Source organism: Trichomycterus rosablanca, chromosome 8 (assembly GCF_030014385.1).
Source record: "Trichomycterus rosablanca isolate fTriRos1 chromosome 8, fTriRos1.hap1, whole genome shotgun sequence".
Taxonomy (NCBI): Eukaryota; Metazoa; Chordata; class Actinopteri; order Siluriformes; family Trichomycteridae; genus Trichomycterus; species Trichomycterus rosablanca.
In genome coordinates, this window is record NC_085995.1 from 15,041,576 (window position 1) to 15,061,314 (window position 19,739).

The window sequence follows — 19,739 nt, forward strand, 5'->3', positions numbered from 1 at the left end:
TATGCTGATTAAAACAGTATTATTTATAATATTTTGTTATGTTTTAAATATAAATAAAGTATCCAGATTTCAATACTTTCAGCAATAAACATGTCTGTAATAGCCAAATTTTATTATATCCACAAACAGAGGTGTTAATAATAATAATAATAATACATTTTATTTATATAGCGCTTTTCAAGATACTCAAAGACGCTTTACATAAGACAAATAATCAAAACAAATACGTACATACACCATACAAATCATAGTACAAAATCAAAATAGTACATCAACATCAAGAATAATTAAGATAAAAACAAAGAGAGCAGCATAAGACAGTTCATTAAAAATTAGCTAAATTATGAGAGAGAACAACAAATATAGAACAATTTCTTAAAATTAGACAGAAACAGGACAGATTTACATGCAATCAGGAAACTGAAAACTTTACAAGTTTTAGGATCTAGGACTTCACATTTCTGTCGTGATCTAAGTATAAAAACTATTAAAAAGAATAGCAAAAATAAAAGCATTTATTTTGTGTTGTTACAAGTTAAATGCCACTCTGAATAGATGAGTTTTGAGAAGTGACTTGAATTTGGACAGGTCAGGACAATCTCGTAGGTGTTTGGGGAGAGCATTCCATAAAGATGGAGCAGCTATGGAAAAGGCCCTGTCACCCCAGGTCCGGTGCTTGGTCCTAGAGGGTATGGACAGTAGGTTAGCCTCAGAAGAGCGAAGGCTACGGGAGGGAATGTGCTGATGGAGCAGGTCGGTGAGGTAGGATGGGGCCTGATTATGGAGAGCTTTGTGAGTGAATAGAAGAATTTTGAATTGAATGCGTTGAGCAACGGGAAGCCAATGAAGTTTTTGTAGAACAGGTGTAATATGATCACGGGAGCGAGTATGAGTAAGGAGGCGAGCAGCTGAATTCTGGATATACTGAAGTTTTTTTAGGATTTTGTTAGATGTACCATAAAGGATGCTATTGCAATAATCAATTCTGGATGTAATAAAAGCATGAATCAAGGTTTCGGCGGCAGAAAAAGAGAGTGATGGACGTAGACGTGCTATGTTTTTTAGATGAAAGAAAGCAGTTTTGGTGATGTGATTTACATGGCGGTCAAAAGAGAGGTTGCTATCAAAAATTACACCAAGATTTCGGATGTTAGAAGACGGAGACAAAGTGTCATTATCAATGGTAATTTGAAAATTTTTTGTGGTTTTTGCCAGGGTTGTAGGACCTACGATGATCATATCTGATTTTTCACAGTTTAATTTGAGGAAATTAGCTTTCATCCACAATTTCATTTCAGTGATGCAATTTGTCAGAGTGGAGTGAAGTTCAGTATTAATGGATTTGGAGGAGATGTAAAGCTGAATATCATCAGCATAGCAGTGGAAATGTAAACCATGCCGACGTATGATGTCACCAAGGGGGAGCATATAAAGAATAAACAAAAGGGGACCTAACACTGAGCCTTGGGGAACGCCTTGGGACAGTGGAGCAATGGCAGAACTACAATTGTTGATATTAACAAACTGTTGTCTGTTTATGAGATATGACCTTAACCACAAAAGGGCAGTACCAGTGATGTTGACAGAGGATTCAAGGCGGGACAGAAGAATGGAGTGATTAATGGTGTCAAAAGCTGCAGTAAGATCAAGGAGGACGAGAATATTAATTTGTCCAGAGTCTGAGGAAAGAAGAAGGTCATTTGTGACTTTGAGGAGGGCTGACTCAGTGCTGTGCTGGGGGCGGAAACCAGACTGAAATGATTCAAATAGATTATTGGAATTTAGGTGATCTTTGAGCTGTGAGGCAACAACACGTTCCAGTATTTTCGACAGAAATGGAAGATTGGAAATGGGCCGAAAGTTACTCAAAATGTTAGAGTCAAGTCCAGGTTTTTTAAGTATGGGAGTAACAGCAGCCAATTTGAGTGATTGAGGGACTGAGCCAGAACTAAGAGAGGAATTGATTATCTCTGTGATAAGTGATGAGATAACTGGAAAACAACCCTTAACAAGTTTTGATGGAGCAGGATCCAAAACACAAGTGGAGCTTCGCATCCCTGTTAAGATCTCAGATAGGTCCAAAAGAGACACAGGTGAGAACTGAGACAGAGGCTGGGTAATAAATTGAGATGAGATAGGCGGAGAAACAGAGATGACAGGGGAAACTGTCAGAAAATTGTGGATATTCTCAACTTTTGTTTGAAAAAATGAGAGGTAAGAGTTACACTTGTCAACTGTAAAGGAATTGGTAGTATTGTCAACTGGTTTGAGAAGTTTATTTATTGTGGAAAAGAGAGTCTTAGGATTTGTTGATCCAGCATGTATGAGTTCGGAATAGTAAGTGGATCGGGCTGCCGTAAGAGCGTCTTTGTAATGTTGAAGATAATCAGAATAAATCTGATAATGTACTGTTAGACCGGTTTTCTTATAAAGTCTTTCAAGCTGGCGTTTACGGGATTTCATTTGGTAAAGCTCAATTGTGTACCATGGTGCGGAATGACTAAATGAAACAAATTTGGTTCTCAAAGGAGCCAGCTCATCAAGACATGAGGCGAGTATGTCATTATAGTAATCGACAAGGTCAGATGAATTACTAGACAGTACAGGACAGACAGACATCTTTTTAACAAGAGAATCTGAGAAAGCAGAGGGAGAGATATATTGAAGATTCCTGAAGGATATTTTACGTTTAGCTCTAGTGATGGGCCTAGTGACCTCAATGTCCATGATGATTGTCAAATGATCAGAGACAGTAAGGTCATGGCTGGACGGCTGATGAACTAGGACACCAGTAGAGCAGACAAGGTCAAGAGTATGACCTTTTTTATGAGTTGGAAAATGTATATGTTGTGTGAAATTAAAACACTGTAACAATTCCAAAAATTCCCTGGCAAATTTACAGTTGTTGTCATCAATATGGATGTTAAAATCACCCATAAGCAGTACAGAGGATGAGAGGGCACTAAGCTGGGTTAAAAAATCTGAAAAATCAGAGAGAAAGGAAGCGTTTGGCTTTGGCGGACGATAAACTACAGCAGTGACCAGAGGAGTAGGCCCTGACAACTTGAAAGCCAGGTGTTCAAAAGAAAGAGCAGCAGGAAAAGACAAAGTGGTTATTTTAATATCATCCCTATAGACTGCAGCAACACCACCACCTCGCCCTTCCATACGAGGTTCATCAATATACGAGTATCCCATTGGCGTGGTCTGATTTAACGTAAAATAATCCAAGGGTTTATGCCAAGTTTCAGTGAGACAGAAAAAGTCTAGTTCACTGTCAGATATAAATTCACTGAGTACAGTACTTTTTGTGTTGAGTGAACGAACATTAAGCAATGCCATTTTCAAGTGGTATTGTTGTGTAGTTGGCTGTGAGGAACGAGGAAGAGAACGGAGATTTGCTAAGTCCACTCCGCGTTTCCCATCCCACTCCGTGGACAGCGTTGTCATGGAGACTACACCGCTACTGGTGTGCAAGGCAGCAGCGCTCTGATGACGTGTTTGCGGAGCGACAGTGCGCACGGCTGACCAGAAGGATGGAATAGCGTTACCGTTTCGAAGATAAACAAGCTTTCTCCGGGAGCCCCTGTGAATATAACGAGGCCGGCGAAGGAGTCCAAGCTGTTTGATGACTGAAATACACGATGGAGTAGTGCAGTTGTTGAACTTCCTCAGCTGGTCAACGGAATAGTTCAACATCGTGCCGATCCCAGGAAAACTCATCCACCGTTCACCACCGGCCGCAGACGCGATGTACAGTAGAAAGAACAAAAAGTATCAAAAGCACAAATAAAAGTATCAAAAGTAACATAAAAGAAATAGATCCACAAGGTGTGTAAAAAGATGAAAACGAAAAACGATAAAAATACAATAAAATACGGTAAAATACGGTAAAATACGGTAACGGTAGCGGCAGCCAAATGCGCCAGCGTCCACCATCACCATGGCAACAGTTAATAGGACAGTGGGCATTTAAATTATTTGGGTGGGCTGCAACAAAAAATATTGCTTTTTCTAAATAGGGTATTTAAACATGGGCATAGTTTCATTTTGAGAATGGTGCAGTAAGAATACAATGACAGCATCCAGTTTTAGCGGTGTACAGAGCCACCTTTCTTTGCTGGAAGATTTACCTAGCTAATCAACTAAAATTAATCGTCTATGTCTGTAAAATTATTTTATACCTACCCAATAAGCCAGCTCCAGTAACTATCAAAAAATCAGCTATAGCTAGTTGGCAAATAGTTGGCTTATCAGTGGTGACCACTAATAGCCCTTTTCGACTGATGTGGAATGGGCACAAACCAGTTCCGGTTCACAAACCTAATTTTGAATCAGTTCAGCGCATATCCACCAAAAAAAGCTTCTTAACTATAAATGTTTGTTTGCAGCTGGAACTGAAGAATACTAGGGTTTTCAGCGCAAAGCGTGACACCATCTGTGGCCATGTCAAGTTGTAGAGGATAGAGAAAGCAACAATGGCTGTAAAGTTTACAATATAAAATATTTAAATAAATCACCAATAGTTGATTGATGCTTGCTTTTTGCATAACATGAACATCTGTAACAACAGCAACAATGCTCGCAGGTAATCTGCATGCTCCGCCATCATGTTAGTACAATTTAATTTTGCAGTGCAATGCCCACCATGTTTGGTGGGACCACCCTTTACCTTGAAAACAGCATCAATTTCTCAAGTTTTTGAAGGAACTCAGCAGGGAGGTTGTTTCAAACATCTTGGAGAACTAACCACAGATCTTCTGTGGATGTAGACTTGCTTAATTCCTTCTGTCTCGTCATGTAATCCCAGACAGACTTGATGATGTTAAGATCATATCATATCATCACATCCAGGACCGCTTGTTCTTCATTATGCTGAAGATAGTTCTTAATGACATTGGCTGTATGTTTGGCGTCATTGACCTTTCCCAGCCCTTTGACGAACAAACTGCCTTCTGTTACAGCCATATATTTTACATTTATTCTCTTCATTCCAGAATTTTCTGCACCCTAATTCTGTGCATAGTTGAGTCACTTGGCCTTGTTTCCCCACTTAAGTTATGGCTTTTTGGCAACAGTTCTTCCATGAAGACTGGCCAGACTTCTCTGAACAGTAGATGGGTGTACCTGGGTCCCACTGGTTTCTGCCAGTTCTGATCTTCTTATTTTGAAGGAAAGTAAGCATGATGTGTACTCCATCTGCTGTACTAAGTGTTCTAGGCCGACCACTGTGTCTATTGTCCTCAACGTTTCTTTGCTTTTTAAAAAGAGCTTGAACAGCACATCTTGAAACCCCAGTCTGCTTTTAAATCTTTTCCTGGGAGAGACCTTGCTAATGCAGTATAACTACCTTGTGTCTTGTTGCTGTGCTCAGTCTTGCCATGGTGTATGACTTATAACATAAAACTGTCATCCACAGCCTCACCTTTATAGCAGAGTTTGGTTGTTCCTCACCCAGTTTTAAGCCTCCTACACAGCTGTTTCTGTTTCACTTAATGACTGTGTTACAACCTACCTTCTTTACCTAGAAGAATTAATGCTGTTAAAGGCAAAGCGTGGTCACACCAAATTTTATTTAGGTTTCTCTTTTGTTCATTCACTTTGCGTTTTGTTAACTGGCAAAAATATACTAATACACCTCTATTTTTAAAAGCATTCATTCTTTGTTTAAAAATCAAGGGACTGTCAAGATTCCTCGTCTTTCTTAGCAAGTGCTGAGTAGATATTTATTTTGTACTGTTTGTAATGAAAGCTTTTTTGTGGCTGTGGTAAATTATGAAAGAAGCCAATAAATCACACTTTGCAATCTTTCACTTTTAATTGCATTAAAATATAGCAAACCTTCAAAGCAAGTTTTTTTTATTTATATAATAGACAATCCTCTGCAAACCCTATTACGAAATGTGCACATTTGCATGTTTTAAAGCTGGCTTGCACATTTTTACACATGCAAGTCTATGTAGTATCTCAGTAGTATGAACCAAAATTTAAAAAGAAAGCTCTTCATTGAGTTATCTTAATAAAGGGGAAAATGTAACTTTTTTCACAAAGTTGAAACTTTTCACAAAGTTTATCTGGACACAAGTTTGATGTAGAGATACGTTTCGTCACTCATCCAAGTGACTTCTTCAGTCTGAGCTGGTGGTGAATACCCCAACCTTATATTTACTTTTACATTTTCGGCATTTAGCAGACGCTTTTATCCAAAGCGACTTACAATTATGACTGTACACAATTTATTTTAAGCAATTGAGGGTTAAGGGCCTTGCTCAAGGGCCCAACAGTGGCCACCTGGTAGTGGTGGGGCTCGAACCAGCAACCTTCAGATTATTAGTCCAGTACCTTAACCACTGAGCTACCACTGTCCTTATATGCAGTTGAAGACTGATCACCACCCATTGCATAACACTGAAACCGGTGATTAGGTCCATATGCAAATCACAATGACCATTATGTAACTTTTATTTATTTATTCTTTGTTTGTTTGTTTTCTTTTGAATTAATGTGACTGTGTTCTTTATTAGGGCTTTGCGGATGGAGACCTGTCCAAAATTCAGTATGGCGGAGCCAATGTGTCAGGATTTCAGATTGTGGATTTTGAAGACCCCTTGGTGTCCAAATTTGACCAACGCTGGGAAGCTCTGGAAGAAAAGGAATATCCTGGAGCTGACAGCAAGATTCGGGTAAAGTATATTTGTACTGCAGGCTTTTGGGGTTTCTTTGTTTATCTGATTAGTATTAACAAGTGTGTTAGAATAGAAATTCATCCTGTGTATAAATGACCACAATACACTACAGAGACCAGCAATTTTCATGTAATTCTTAAAAATATATACATTTAATTATTTCAGCACATTTCAATAACTTAATAAAAAAAAACACGTTATTACCATATTAAGATTTTTATCCTATAAGATTGTATGTTGTTGTCTAAGATGGACATATGGCATTTTGACAGGAAAATGACTGCAGTTGTAATACCCCAAACATCAGAGGTCACTATCTCTAATACACCGAACAGAAAAGATGGTCATTGTTGTCTTAAGTCTTGATGTCACAAGTTGTCTTAAGTAGTGGTGGGTTATCGATACCAACGTTGGTATTGGTATTGGATCGATACTAGTGTGATGGGATCGATACTTTAGTTGTACTTTTTCTCCTCTACATTCAGCACGTTTCTCCCATTTCATCAGAAAGTAAAGACCATGTCTGTACACACACTGCTCCTCTCACATCTTATATGCACACCTCGCTCCTCCCCTCCTGCTCTGCTGTGTTTTGTCGTGGTACCATCACGCAGTTATAATCCTAACAGACATCAGTACATTGGTAGGCATTGAAAGATTGTAAGTTTTTGAATACTTTGCTTTGCAGATACAGAAATGGGGCAATTTTATGGAAATAATAGTGTAAACTATACGTATGTAAAGTGCGGACGCACCTTACGCACATGAATCGGAGCACGCATAGTGAGGCTCTTATTTAGTTTTTTGGTGAATGAGAGCTCCTTTTGACTTTGTGCTTATAAATATAAACATAATAGCATATTTTAAATGAAAAAGGACACATGTATTCGATCACTATTAAAAATTTACAAATTTATTCACCCAGCAAACACAACTATGCATTAGCCTCTTTGTGGTGATACGCCCTGATGGTAACGTTGTGAGAAAGTAAAGCACCAGAAGCAAGAAATCGGACCGCTTTAAACAACTGAATTTATTTACAACCCTACTGAGAGCAGCTACTTACAAAAATGTATGTATTACAATAATAAACTTAAATTTCATGAAAATTAATTCAGATTTAGCAATTTGATGATGCATCTACCTTAATTATTAAAAAGTATCGGTATCAGTATCGATATCGGCGATACTGGCCCTGTATTTACTTGGTATCGGATCGATACCAAATTTTGCAGTATCGCACACCTCTACTCTTAAGTAGTGTTGAAGAGGATTACTGTTTGCTAGTGCAATTAAAATTATTAAAATAATCAAATACTCAGTGTGCTATGACCAAAGACATTTTTGGTTCAGCCTGAGGAACTCATGAATTATTGGACACAGGATTCCTGGTCTGTATTCACCTGTATCTAAATACTTGCTTTTATTCCAAATTAGTTTTAAACTTATAATAACAGCTGCAGTCAATTATTTCACTTTAGCTTTAACATCACTGGTTAATACCCAAATACAATATGCCAATAATACTTTCCTTATCCAGCATTTCAGTACCTGAAACTGTGGAAACTCTTTTGATTTTGCAATACAGTGGTACCTTGTAACTCTATGTCCCCTAAACTCGAAATCTTTGAAACTCAACGCCCTTTGTCGAAGTGTGTGCAGCTGTCGCATTGTGCAGCGCTCGGGTTGAGCGGTGCGGTAAAACATCATCAAAGTATTAATATTGACAATATTTATATCAACAGTAGAATCTCACAATCACATGTATGCTGTCCATTTTACTTCAAATAATTGAGCATAAAAAAATCCCCCAAAAAATCAATATTTGATAATGCTTTGCTGTCATTGCCTAATCCACCACACAGCAGCCTAAAATCATTACTGCTGCTTACCTGAGCTTCTCTTCTTCAAATTGTATGTTTCCAGAACATTTTCAGAATATTTCCAGAATATATAAATCCATATACAACTGTGTTTGTCCATCTAACTAACGTCTTAGTCTGATCATTTATTCTTTTGGCTTTTACGTTAAATAGCTGAAACTGGTAATTCATTAACTAAGCTACAACCAATAAAGAGAGAGTTTTTCATTGCCAGCTCACCTAAATGACACACATTGAAGAAATGCAAAAAAATATTGCTTTGGATTAGAGGAACAACTAAAATTGCCAAAATCTGAATTCGGAAGCAGGGGTAAATTTAATGTGTATAGACAGAGTCTAAAAGAACTTAAGAAAAAAAGGCACAAATGTATTGACTAATGACTCTATTAAGTACACATAATTCATCTTACAGCGTTGGAGAACAGAAGGTTGTTAATCTCTAATATCTAAACATAAGAGAATATAAAATACTAGGTAAATAATGGCAGTTTGAGGATTATTGATAATTATTACAGCATCTTAGAGTATTAAAATTAAATGCTTATACTCCAGCAGTTACTGGTCAATGATTCCTCTCTTCCTGTGCCTTACATAGTACACCTCAGCGCTGACCTACGATGCTGTGCAGGTAATGACTGAGGCTTTTCGCTACCTGCACAAGCAGAAGATTGATATCTCTCGTCGGGCTAATAATGGAGACTGTCTTGCTAACCCTGCCGTGCCCTGGGCTCAGGGTGTGGAAATCGAGCGTGCCCTTAAACAGGTAAACACACACACATAAAATAAACATTTTTTCCCAGAGGTTTTATTAGATGGACAGCTGATTTCTGTTTTGTGTGTTTTAGCTTAATGTAAAAAATCTGACATACATCTGCTTTACTTCACACAAGACTAAAAATTTATTTTATTAATATGGCAAACATTCAAAGCAATTTTTAGTTTATTGGACAATTCTCTGCAAACCCTATTACAAAATGTGCACATTTGCATGTTTTACAGCTGAGCATAATTATCTCATAATTAACCAGCCGGCAACACACTGAAGGAGAGTAGCAAATTATTTGGATGTGTGGATGCATAAATTTTTTTGCCATTTCCAGTTAAACTTGCTCATTTAAATGAATAAATAAATAAATAAATCCTACATTAATGGATCAAAGCAGTACTGCAGATATTATATTTGACATGCCTGGGTTGTTGATTGTGTGCAGGTGCGGGTGGAGGGTCTGTCTGGCAACATTCAGTTCGATCAGTATGGAAAGAGGGTAAATTATACTGTCCATGTTATGGAACTGAAAAACAATGGCCCTGTTAAGGTAAGAATTTAAAATGTGTTATTGCTCTATTTAAACATGCATCACATGAGGAAGATAGAGATTTGCACTAGATTTACAGTATTCATACTAATAAGACCACTTTAAAAATTAAGACAGAATGGAAAATGCAGGAAAAACATTGACTTTTATTTAATTGCAGACATTTTGAACCCAAGTTATTTCACGTTTTGTCTGGTCAACATGTTGGGACTAGGCAATTTAGGGCTATTAATAAGTTAAATTATTTTGTGATTTCAAACCAGTGATGTCAACAGTTGGTGATATTAACAATCAATTGTAATCATGATTTGGTACAAGTATTCAAAGTTTGCCAAACCTTCGGCAAACTTTTCCAAGATGGCAGCATGCTCAGATGTTCTAGTGCATCCGAAAAGTATTCACATCACTTCACTTCCCTCAAAATTCTACACACAACACCTCATGATGACAAAGTGAAAAAAGTTTGTTTCAAATTTTTGCAAATTTATTAAAAATAAAACACAGAAATATAACATGTACATAAGTATTCACAACCTTTGCTCAATATTTTGTTGAAGCACCTTTGGCAGCAATTATAGCCTCAAGTCTTTTTGAGTATGATGCTACAAGCTCTGCACACCTATTTTTGGGAAGTTTCTCCCATTCTTCTTTGCAGAACCTCTCAAGCTCTATCAGGTTGGATGGGGAGTCTTGGTGCACAGCCATTTTCAGATCTCTCCAGAGATGTACAATCAGGTTCAAGTCTGGGCTCTGGCTGGGACACTCAAGGACATTCATTGAGTGTTCCCAAAGCCACTCCTTTGTTATCTTGGCTGGGTGCTTTGGGTCGTTGTCATGTTGGAACATAAACCTTCGCCCCAGTCTAAGGTCCAGAGCACTCTGGAGCAGGTTAACATCAAGGATGTCTCTGTACATTGCTGCAGTCATCTTTCCCTTGACCCGGACTAGTCTCCCAGTTCCTGCTGCTGAAAAACATCCCCACAGCATGGTGATGAGCAGTGCCTGGTTTCCTCCAGACATGGCGTTTGGCATTCAGGCCAAAGAGTTCAATCTTTGTTTCGTCAGACCAGAGAATTTTGTTTTTCATGGACTGAGAGTCCTTCAGGTGCCTTTTGGCGAACTCCAGAAGGGCTGTCATGTGCCTTTTACTGAGAAGTGGCTTCCGTCTGGCCACTCTAACTTACTCTAACCTTCTGGAAGGTTCTCCTCTCTCCACTGAGCAATGCTGGAGCTTTGTCAGAGTGACCATCGGGTTCTTGGTCACCTCCGTGGCTAAGGTCCTTCTATTCCGATTGCTCAGATTGGCCGGGCAGCCAGCTCTAGGAAGAGTCAAGGTGGTTCCAAACTTTTTCCGCTTATGGATGATGGTGGCCACTGTGCTCTTTTGGACATATAAAGCTGCAGCAATTTTTCTGTACCCTTCTCCAGATCTATGCCTTGACCCAATCCTGTTTCTCAGGTCTGCAGATCATTCCTTTGACCCCATGGCTTGGAGTTGCTCTGATATGCACTGTCAATCCCCAATCATGTCCAATCAATTGAATTTACCACAGGTGGACTCCAATCAAGTTGTAGAAACATCTAAGGGATGATCAGTGGAAACAGGATGCACCTGAGCTCAATTTTGAGTGTCATGTCAAAGGCTGTGAATACTTATGTACATGTTATATTTTTGTGTTTTATTTTTAATTAATTTGCACAAATTTCAAACAAACTTTTTTCACTTTGTGATTATGGGGTATTGTGTGTGTAGAATTTTGAGGGAGAAAATGAATTTAATCTATTTTGGAATAAGGCTGTAACATAACCAAATGTGTAAAAAGTGAAGCACTGTGAATACTTTCCGGATGCACTGTACATACTGTAAGTGTGTGTAGATTTGACAGAACACACATGCCACCAAGCAATTACAAGTGAACCCCTTTGCAGCTCAGGAACTACTCTGAAAACACAAAGTAGGACATTTCTAATACCTGTGTTAACAATGTCACAGTCGACAAACACATCCGGGTGCACTTCAACCAGAAACAGATCAGAACACTCGTAAAGGCTTGCAATGCTGCCCTCAGATCCAAGGACAAAGCCCTCTACAGCAAAGCTAGTGCCAAGCTAAAGGGAGCCATCAAATGTGCAAAAATGGATTACAAAAGGAAGTATGAGGACCACTTCACACACTATGACCCACAACAGCTATTGCAAGGTATTTAACACCAAGCCAGTTACAAAGGTGGCAGTCACATGACTTCTAATGCTTCTGCCTTGCTAGCAGAAGAACTTAACTGCTTCTTTGCCCGCTTTGAGGTGTCAACAGCCAAGGAGACCGGGACATCCAAAACACCCACACTTACCTTCTGCAGTCATATGCTCATGGTCCAGGAGCATAAAGTACAGCATGTGCTTAGAGCTGTCAAATGTTCTTCACAAAGATTTGCAACCTGTCCCTGTCATATTAGGCCCCCACACCTCCTCCACACAACTGTGGTTGGACTCATCTCAAGCAGCAACGAGACGGCACACAGGAATAAAGTCCAAAAACTGACAAGGTGGCCCTGAATGCTTTCAAAACAAAAGAACTCATAATATACTTCAGGAAATGCAAGATGGAAAACACACCACTGTATATCAATGGGATCTGCATAGAAAGAACATAGAAATAATTTTTTCGCACACACATTACTGAGGATCTCTCTTGGACTACAAACATCACAGCAGCAGTGTAAAAGTCAATGCAGCTACTCTACTTTCTTAAGATACTCAGGAAGAACAACCTGGTCTCCTTTTACCGCTGCTCCATCGAGAATGCTGACATTCTGCATCTCCACTTGGTACACCAGTAGCTCAGCAGCAGACAAGAAAGCAATACAGAGGGTTATCAACTCTGCTCAGAAAATCATTGAATGTCCCCTGTCCCCTATTCAAGAACTTTACACTGCCTACTGCCTAAGCAGAGCAGCGAACATCCTGAAGATCCTTCCCACCCTGGACATCGACTGTTCGAACTGCTGCCGTCTGGCAGACGATTCAGGTCCATTACATCATGGACTAAAAGACTGAGAAACAGCTTCTACCCCAGTGCCATATGTGACCTGAACAATGCAAGTTTACTCACACTAGACTGAACGAACAAGTACTTGCACAACCTGCACCCAACTCAGGCCAATCTATGTTTACATTCTCTGCACTTTATACTACGTAACCACTGTATGTTTACATTTTATTGCATCTTATATCATATTTGTAAAGGATAACTACAGTATGCTCTAATTCCACTGCACCTTATTTTAAATGTACAATTGCAATCTACCTGCACACTAGTCTACATCCTACTGTGCAATAACCTACTGGCTTGACCGCACTGTATTGCGATACTGTCCATAGTATTGCACTATATTAAGATTTAATGGCTAAAGCCAAGTTGTTTTAAAAGGATTTGTATGTTACGTGTGATTGAACCAGTAGGACTGCTTAATTTCACTCTACTGTACTTTGTGTAGTGACAGTAAAAAATCTTGTCAAGCACCACAATACAGAAACACATTCACAAATGCCACGTTAAACATTGCAAAAAAGCCTTCTGTTAACCAAGTAAATTTCTCTCAACTTATGCCGCCTTGAAAACATAATTTGCCAGGGACGTCCATGTATTTTTACAAGGCAGTGCAAAACCACATGCTGCACTCATTACTGGCTTCAAAAGAAGAGAGTATGGATGCTGGACTGACCTGCCTGCAGTCCTGACCTGTCCCCAATAGAGAATGTGTGGAAAATTTTGAAGTAAAATGTGAAAACAGCAGCCCTGTAATGCTGCACACCTCAAGACATGTTTGCTTGTTGAATGGGAAAAAATAAGACCTGAAACACTTTGCTGCTTAATATACTTGGTGCCAAAACGTGTTTTAAGTGAGAAAGAATGGCAACATTACAAAGTGGTAAATGTTTTACTGTCCCAACTTTTTCTGGAATGTGTCGCAGGCTTGAAAAGCTGGAATTGATGTTTATTAATAAATGAAATGAAGTTGACCAGACAAAACATGAAATAATTTGAGTTCATACTGTCTGCGATAAAATAAAAGTCAAGGTTTATGTAAGAAACATAGCATTTTTTCCATACCATCCCAACTCCTGATTTGGGGTTGTATAACCTGGCTTTAACATACACTGCTCTACTTCAAGACTTTCCACAAGATTTTAGAATGTGTCTGTGGGAATTCATAGGCATTATTTTAAAAGATCTTTTGGGCGGTCAGGTACTGATGTTTCATGCAAAGGTGTTTAATAGGGCTGAGGTCAGGGCTCTGTGTGAGACACTTAAGTTCCCCAAAAACACTTGAGTTCTTTATCTTTATGGACCTGCACAGAATAAAGTCATTCTAAAACAAGACTGGGAAGTCTGCATGCCTCTTTCACCTTCTCTACATTTTATTACGTTACAGACTTATTCTATAATAGATTTAGTTCTTTTCTCAAACATCTGCACACAATCACCAATAGTTATGAAGTGAAAACAGGGTTTAAACAATTTTTGCCCATTCCTTTTGGCATATCCTTGGAAGCTCAGTCAGGTTAAATGGGGAGCGTCTGTACACAGCCATTTTCAGCTCCTTCCACAGATGTTCGAATGGATTCAGGTCTGGGCTCTGGCTGGGCCACTCAAGGACATTCACAGACTTTCTCCGAAGCCACTTCTTTGTTCTCTTGACTGTGTGCAGGTTTTCTTCAAGGATCTCAGTGTACTTAGCAGCATTCATCTTTCCCTCTATCAGAACTAGTAGCCCCGGTTCTGCTGCTGAAAAACATCCCCACATCATGATGCTGCCACCGCCATGCTTCACTGTAGGGATGGCATTAGCCAGGTGATGAGCGGTGTCTAGTTTCCTCCAGACGTGATGCTTGGTATTCAGGCCAAAAAGTTTTTTGATTTCATCAGAACAGAGAAACTTGTTTCTCATGGTTTGAGAGTCCTCTAGGTGCCTTTTGGCAAAATCCAAGTGGGCTGTCATGTCTTTTACTAAGGAGTGGCTTCCGTCTGGCCACTGTACCATAAAGGTGTGATTTGTGGAGTGCTGCCTGGATGGTTGTTCTTCTGACAGGTTCTCCCCTCTCCACAAGGATACGCTGGAGCTCTGTCAAAGTGACCCTCGGGTGTTTTTTGGCGGTTCCAAACTTCTTCCATTTACGAATGATGGTGACCACTGTGCTCTTTTGGACCTATAAAGCTGCAGCAATTTTTCTTTACCCTTCTCCAGATCTATGCCTTGACACAATCCTGTTTCTGAGGTCTGCAGATAGTTCCTCTGACCCCATGGCTTGGAGTTTGCTCTGATATGCATTGTCAACTGTGGGACCTTATATAGGCAGATGTTGGCAATCCCCAATCATGTCCAATCAATTGAATTTAGCACAGGTGGGACTCCAATTAAATTGTAGAAACATCTCAAGCAGTATCAGTGAAAACAAAATGCACCTCAGCTCACTTTTGGGTGTCATATCAAAGGGTGTGCACACTTGTGTACACATGATATTTTACATTTTGATTTGTAATAAATTAGCATAAATGTCTAAAAACCTGCTTTCACTTTGTCATTGTGGGCTATTTTGTGTAGAATTTTGTGACAAAATAAGAACTTATTCTATGTACATTATCAAGGTGCTGTATATTCACAAAGTACAATAAAGCATGAAAACAACTCATAACTCACATTTTCTTTGTTTCTTTGTAAACTGCCTTACTGATGTAGATAATCTAAACTCTGAACTAAACTAAATTATTTTGTTCCTCTGCAGATTGGTTACTGGAATGAAGTTGATAGGATGGCTGTCACAAAATCAGATCTTTTCCCCAATGATACGATGGGTCTGGAGAACAAGACAGTGATAGTTACCACTATTCTGGTGAGCATTTCAATGTGTTTTATTGATCAATATTGTTGCAAGACAGCTTAAGGTGTTCTTAAGGTGTTCTTAAGGACTTAAGCAAAAAGTTACAGGGTACAAGTAAATACAGACAACATTTATTATTTTATTTGAATTTTTAATAAAAAAATATTTTTCTCCTGTTATGTGAAAATTTGACCATATAAATTGTAATAACTAAAAGTCTATAAAATAAAATAAAATGGTAAAGGCTGCTAAAACTGTTACTATGTTATGGACATATTACAACAACAAAAAATTTTATTAATTGGATTTACACAAACCATGTACACAAATACACACAATTAATTTAAACTAAAATTTAGTAAAAAAAACAACAAAAAAAACTAGTAAAAATTTTACGTTCTTCATAATTCAGTTTAATCTGTGACAAAGTCAGTAGGTGGTTCCGAACATTTTCAGTGCAAACACAGCTGACTTCCCTCACATCTAGCAGGAGCAGCATTGTTGGCACAGCAGTCTCTACTTGCAGGTTTCAAACAGGTTTTGGTCAAAACCACTTTGTGGTAAACAACAGAAGATGCAGTTAAATGTAATATTAAATCATTAAAAGTAAAATGTCAGTTTTGCAGAGAACAGCTTGAGACTGCCTCACCTCTAATTATTACATCATAATTAAAAGGGAGAACTAGGAGGTAACACAGTAATTAGTGCTTTCACAGAACATCAGTGCTCACCTCCCTCATCAAACCTGAGTGATCAGACAAGAGATGCGGAGCAACAGCAACCCAACATTCGAGATCACCACAAATTTCTATGACCTAAATCCCCCAAGCTCTGCACCTTTGTCTATAGTCGGAGTGGGCAGTTCTGGTTCTAGGGGTCAAAAACCAGGCACTGCCAGAGGCCAACACATACCGGCCAGCAAAAGCGACAAAACATGAGAGGAACATTCTGAAAAACTAATCAAAAGCCTGAGTAAATAAATATGTTTTCAATCTGGACCTAAAAATTAGAACTGTGTTTAAATCACGAAGAGATGCAGAAAGATTATTCCAAAGTTGTGGGGCCATGTAAGAGAACACTTTTTCAACATGCCTCTGTCCCAACTTTGAGTGGGTTGCAGGCATCACATTTAAAATGTTAAATAAATTACATATTCTTCTTTTTATTGCCTTTTACAACATTTTAAAAAATGAGGGATTTTACGTTATGTAACAAATTAGAGCTAGACTTGACAAGAATGGCGGACACACGCAGAGATGTTATACAAAACGTTTAATAATAGAAAAATACAAGACAAATGTACACAAGACAAGACATACGAACATGTGATCTATGGTAAGCTAACACCAAACACTAATGCTAAATCTAAACTAAACGCTACACCAACCGCTAAGACTAATCTAAACACATAATGTGACTAAACTATACTAAACCCCAAGCTAAGCTAAATGCTACACTAAACAAGAATTTAGACTAACAAACAGGAACGAGACTAAACAAGACTTCTAAGCATGAATAAGAACAAAAACAGGAGCAAACAAACAGGAGCAGACAGGAGCAAGAAACCAAACCGACATGACAAAGGCAATAGCAAAACCTCCAATTGACTGATCCACAGGCCTCCTTAAATGCCCCGAGCATTTTCCCTAAACAAGGTGCATCTGTGGATCATCAACAGGAGACCAATCACAAGGGGCGTTGGCTTAACTGAACACACACACACGCACCATAAACAAACGTGCTTCCTGGAGAGGTGGGCGTGGCAGGTGTGTGCATGAGTTCGAGAAGCGCACACAGGCTGCATGCATTCGTCACACATAAAGTGTATTTTGTGCAATGAATTTCCTAGAAAAAAATCCAGTTCCCTAGTGTAGTCTGCAAACTGAAATCATGTTAATAAATTAAATGGTTTGTTATAAATAACAAAACAGAGACATGCAGAATTGTGCACTCTTAAGTGTTTTTACTTTGTTTCAGGAAGCACCATATGTGATGCTGAAAAAGAATGCTGACTTGTTTCTGGATAATGAAAGATATGAGGGTTACTGCGTAGATCTGGCAGCTGAAATTGCTAAACACTGTGGCTTTAAATACTGTCTAAAGATAGTAGGGGATGGAAAATATGGAGCCAGAGATGGAGACACAAAGATCTGGAATGGAATGGTTGGAGAGCTGGTTTATGGGGTAAGTGGAAAAAAAATCTAAATGTAAACTAATTCTTTGTAAAATGTAAAATCCCAGATATAAACACACAACATCAGAGCATCCAGAGCTCCTTCAGACCGTATCACCTGGATTTCAATGTAAATGATTTTTGGCACATGTAAATAACCAAGAAAAACATTTAAATTAGGGGGGGGGGGGGTAAAAATGTATACACTGATTAGGCATAACATTATGACCACCTTCCAAATATTGTGTTGGTCCCCCTTTTGCTGCCCCATACACAACAAACCATGATGCATTGTGTATTCTGACACCTTTCCGTCAGAACTAGCATTAACGTCTTCAGCATTTCGAGCTACAGTAGCTCGTCTGTTTGATTGGTCCACACGGCCCGGCCTTTGCTCCTCATGTGCATCAATGAACATTGGCCGCCCATGACCCTGTCGCCGGTTTACCACTATTCCTTCCATGGACCACTTTTGATAGATAATGACCACTGCAGACTGAGAACGCCCAACAAGAGCTGCAGTTTTGGAGATGCTCTGACCCAATCATCTAGCCATCACGATTTGGCCCTTGTCAAACTCGCTCAAATCCTTACGCTTACTCATTTTTCCTGCTTCTAACACATCAACTTTCAGGATAAAATGTTCACTTGCTGCCTAATATATCCCACCCACTAACAGGTGCTGTGATGAAGAGATAATCAGTGTTATTCACTTCACCTGTCAGTGGTCATAATCTTATGCTTTGTCGGTGTAAGGACATTAAATACAGCTGTGCAAACACCAAAGAAAAACAGTGGCAGTTGAATGTCTGTATCAAGTATTTTACAGTACAGGATTTTACCTTCCCAACAAATAAATTAACTGTAATTTTCCCTGCTAAAGGCTACTTTAAGTGCTGTTATGTGAAGGAGAAACTTCATCTCAACAGGAATGTAGGGGATTTTCAAATATTGATATTGTCAGATGTATAAAAAACTAAATACAAACAAAGAAAAATAATAAATAATTACTGTTGAGCATAGTTAAGGAGGAGTGTGGGATTTCAGTCAGTAGTTATTTGGCCTTCTCATCTTCTCATCTGGTCCAGCTCACTTGGTAATTCACTCCATTTATCTCACCCACCCTGTCTGTCATGGACATCCAAGTTTATAAACCAGGCTACATGACATTCCTTGTGTCTCTGATAATTTTATTAATGTTGTATACAAACAATAAAAAGGAAGAGGTCCAATCTGTATTTTTGGCCATCACATTTAACCTTTTGATTTTTTTGACAACCTATCTCAGTTAGGTCACGTCATCTGCAAAGTTACAGAAAAGCCAAGTTCAATGTTTTGCAGATCTGGGAACACAAAAACATTAGGTACCAGTAATGTATAATATAATTTATAATATTTTTGACTCATGACCAGCTCTGTACTAAATTCATAATTAGCAAAACTACTTCAGATCTAAACATTAATATGGATTACTCTTATACCACTAATCCACCTCCTTGTTTCTACACTCACTGTCAATTTTATCAGCTCCACTTACTATATAGAAGCACTTTGTAGTTCTACAATTACTGACTGTAGTCCATCTATTTTTTTACAAACTTTTTTAGCCTGCTTTCACCCTGTTCTTCAATGGTCAGTACCACCACAGAGCAGGTATTATTTGGGTGGTGGATCATTCTCAGCACTGCAGTGACTGATCCACTCATACCAACACAACACACACTGACACACCACCACCATGCCAGACACAGCAGTGCTGCTGGAGCGTCCTGGCTGGATGTTTTTGGTTGGTGGACTATTC

The 19,739-nt window shown here is 38.8% G+C and overlaps 1 protein-coding gene across 7 annotated transcripts in view; it reads left to right on the top strand.

The window, feature by feature from the left end:
* The window catches only part of gria2b (glutamate receptor, ionotropic, AMPA 2b), an 82,859-nt gene that overhangs the window by 46,251 nt on the left and 16,869 nt on the right, over positions 1-19,739 (top strand). For all 7 annotated transcript variants that reach the window (XM_063000521.1, XM_063000522.1, XM_063000515.1 and 4 more), the window contains 5 exons: positions 6,525-6,683; positions 9,165-9,332; positions 9,781-9,885; positions 15,670-15,777; positions 17,743-17,949. In XM_063000521.1, coding sequence (XP_062856591.1) covers positions 6,525-6,683; positions 9,165-9,332; positions 9,781-9,885; positions 15,670-15,777; positions 17,743-17,949 — 747 coding nt within the window. The remainder of the gene's footprint in view (positions 1-6,524; positions 6,684-9,164; positions 9,333-9,780; positions 9,886-15,669; positions 15,778-17,742; positions 17,950-19,739) is intronic.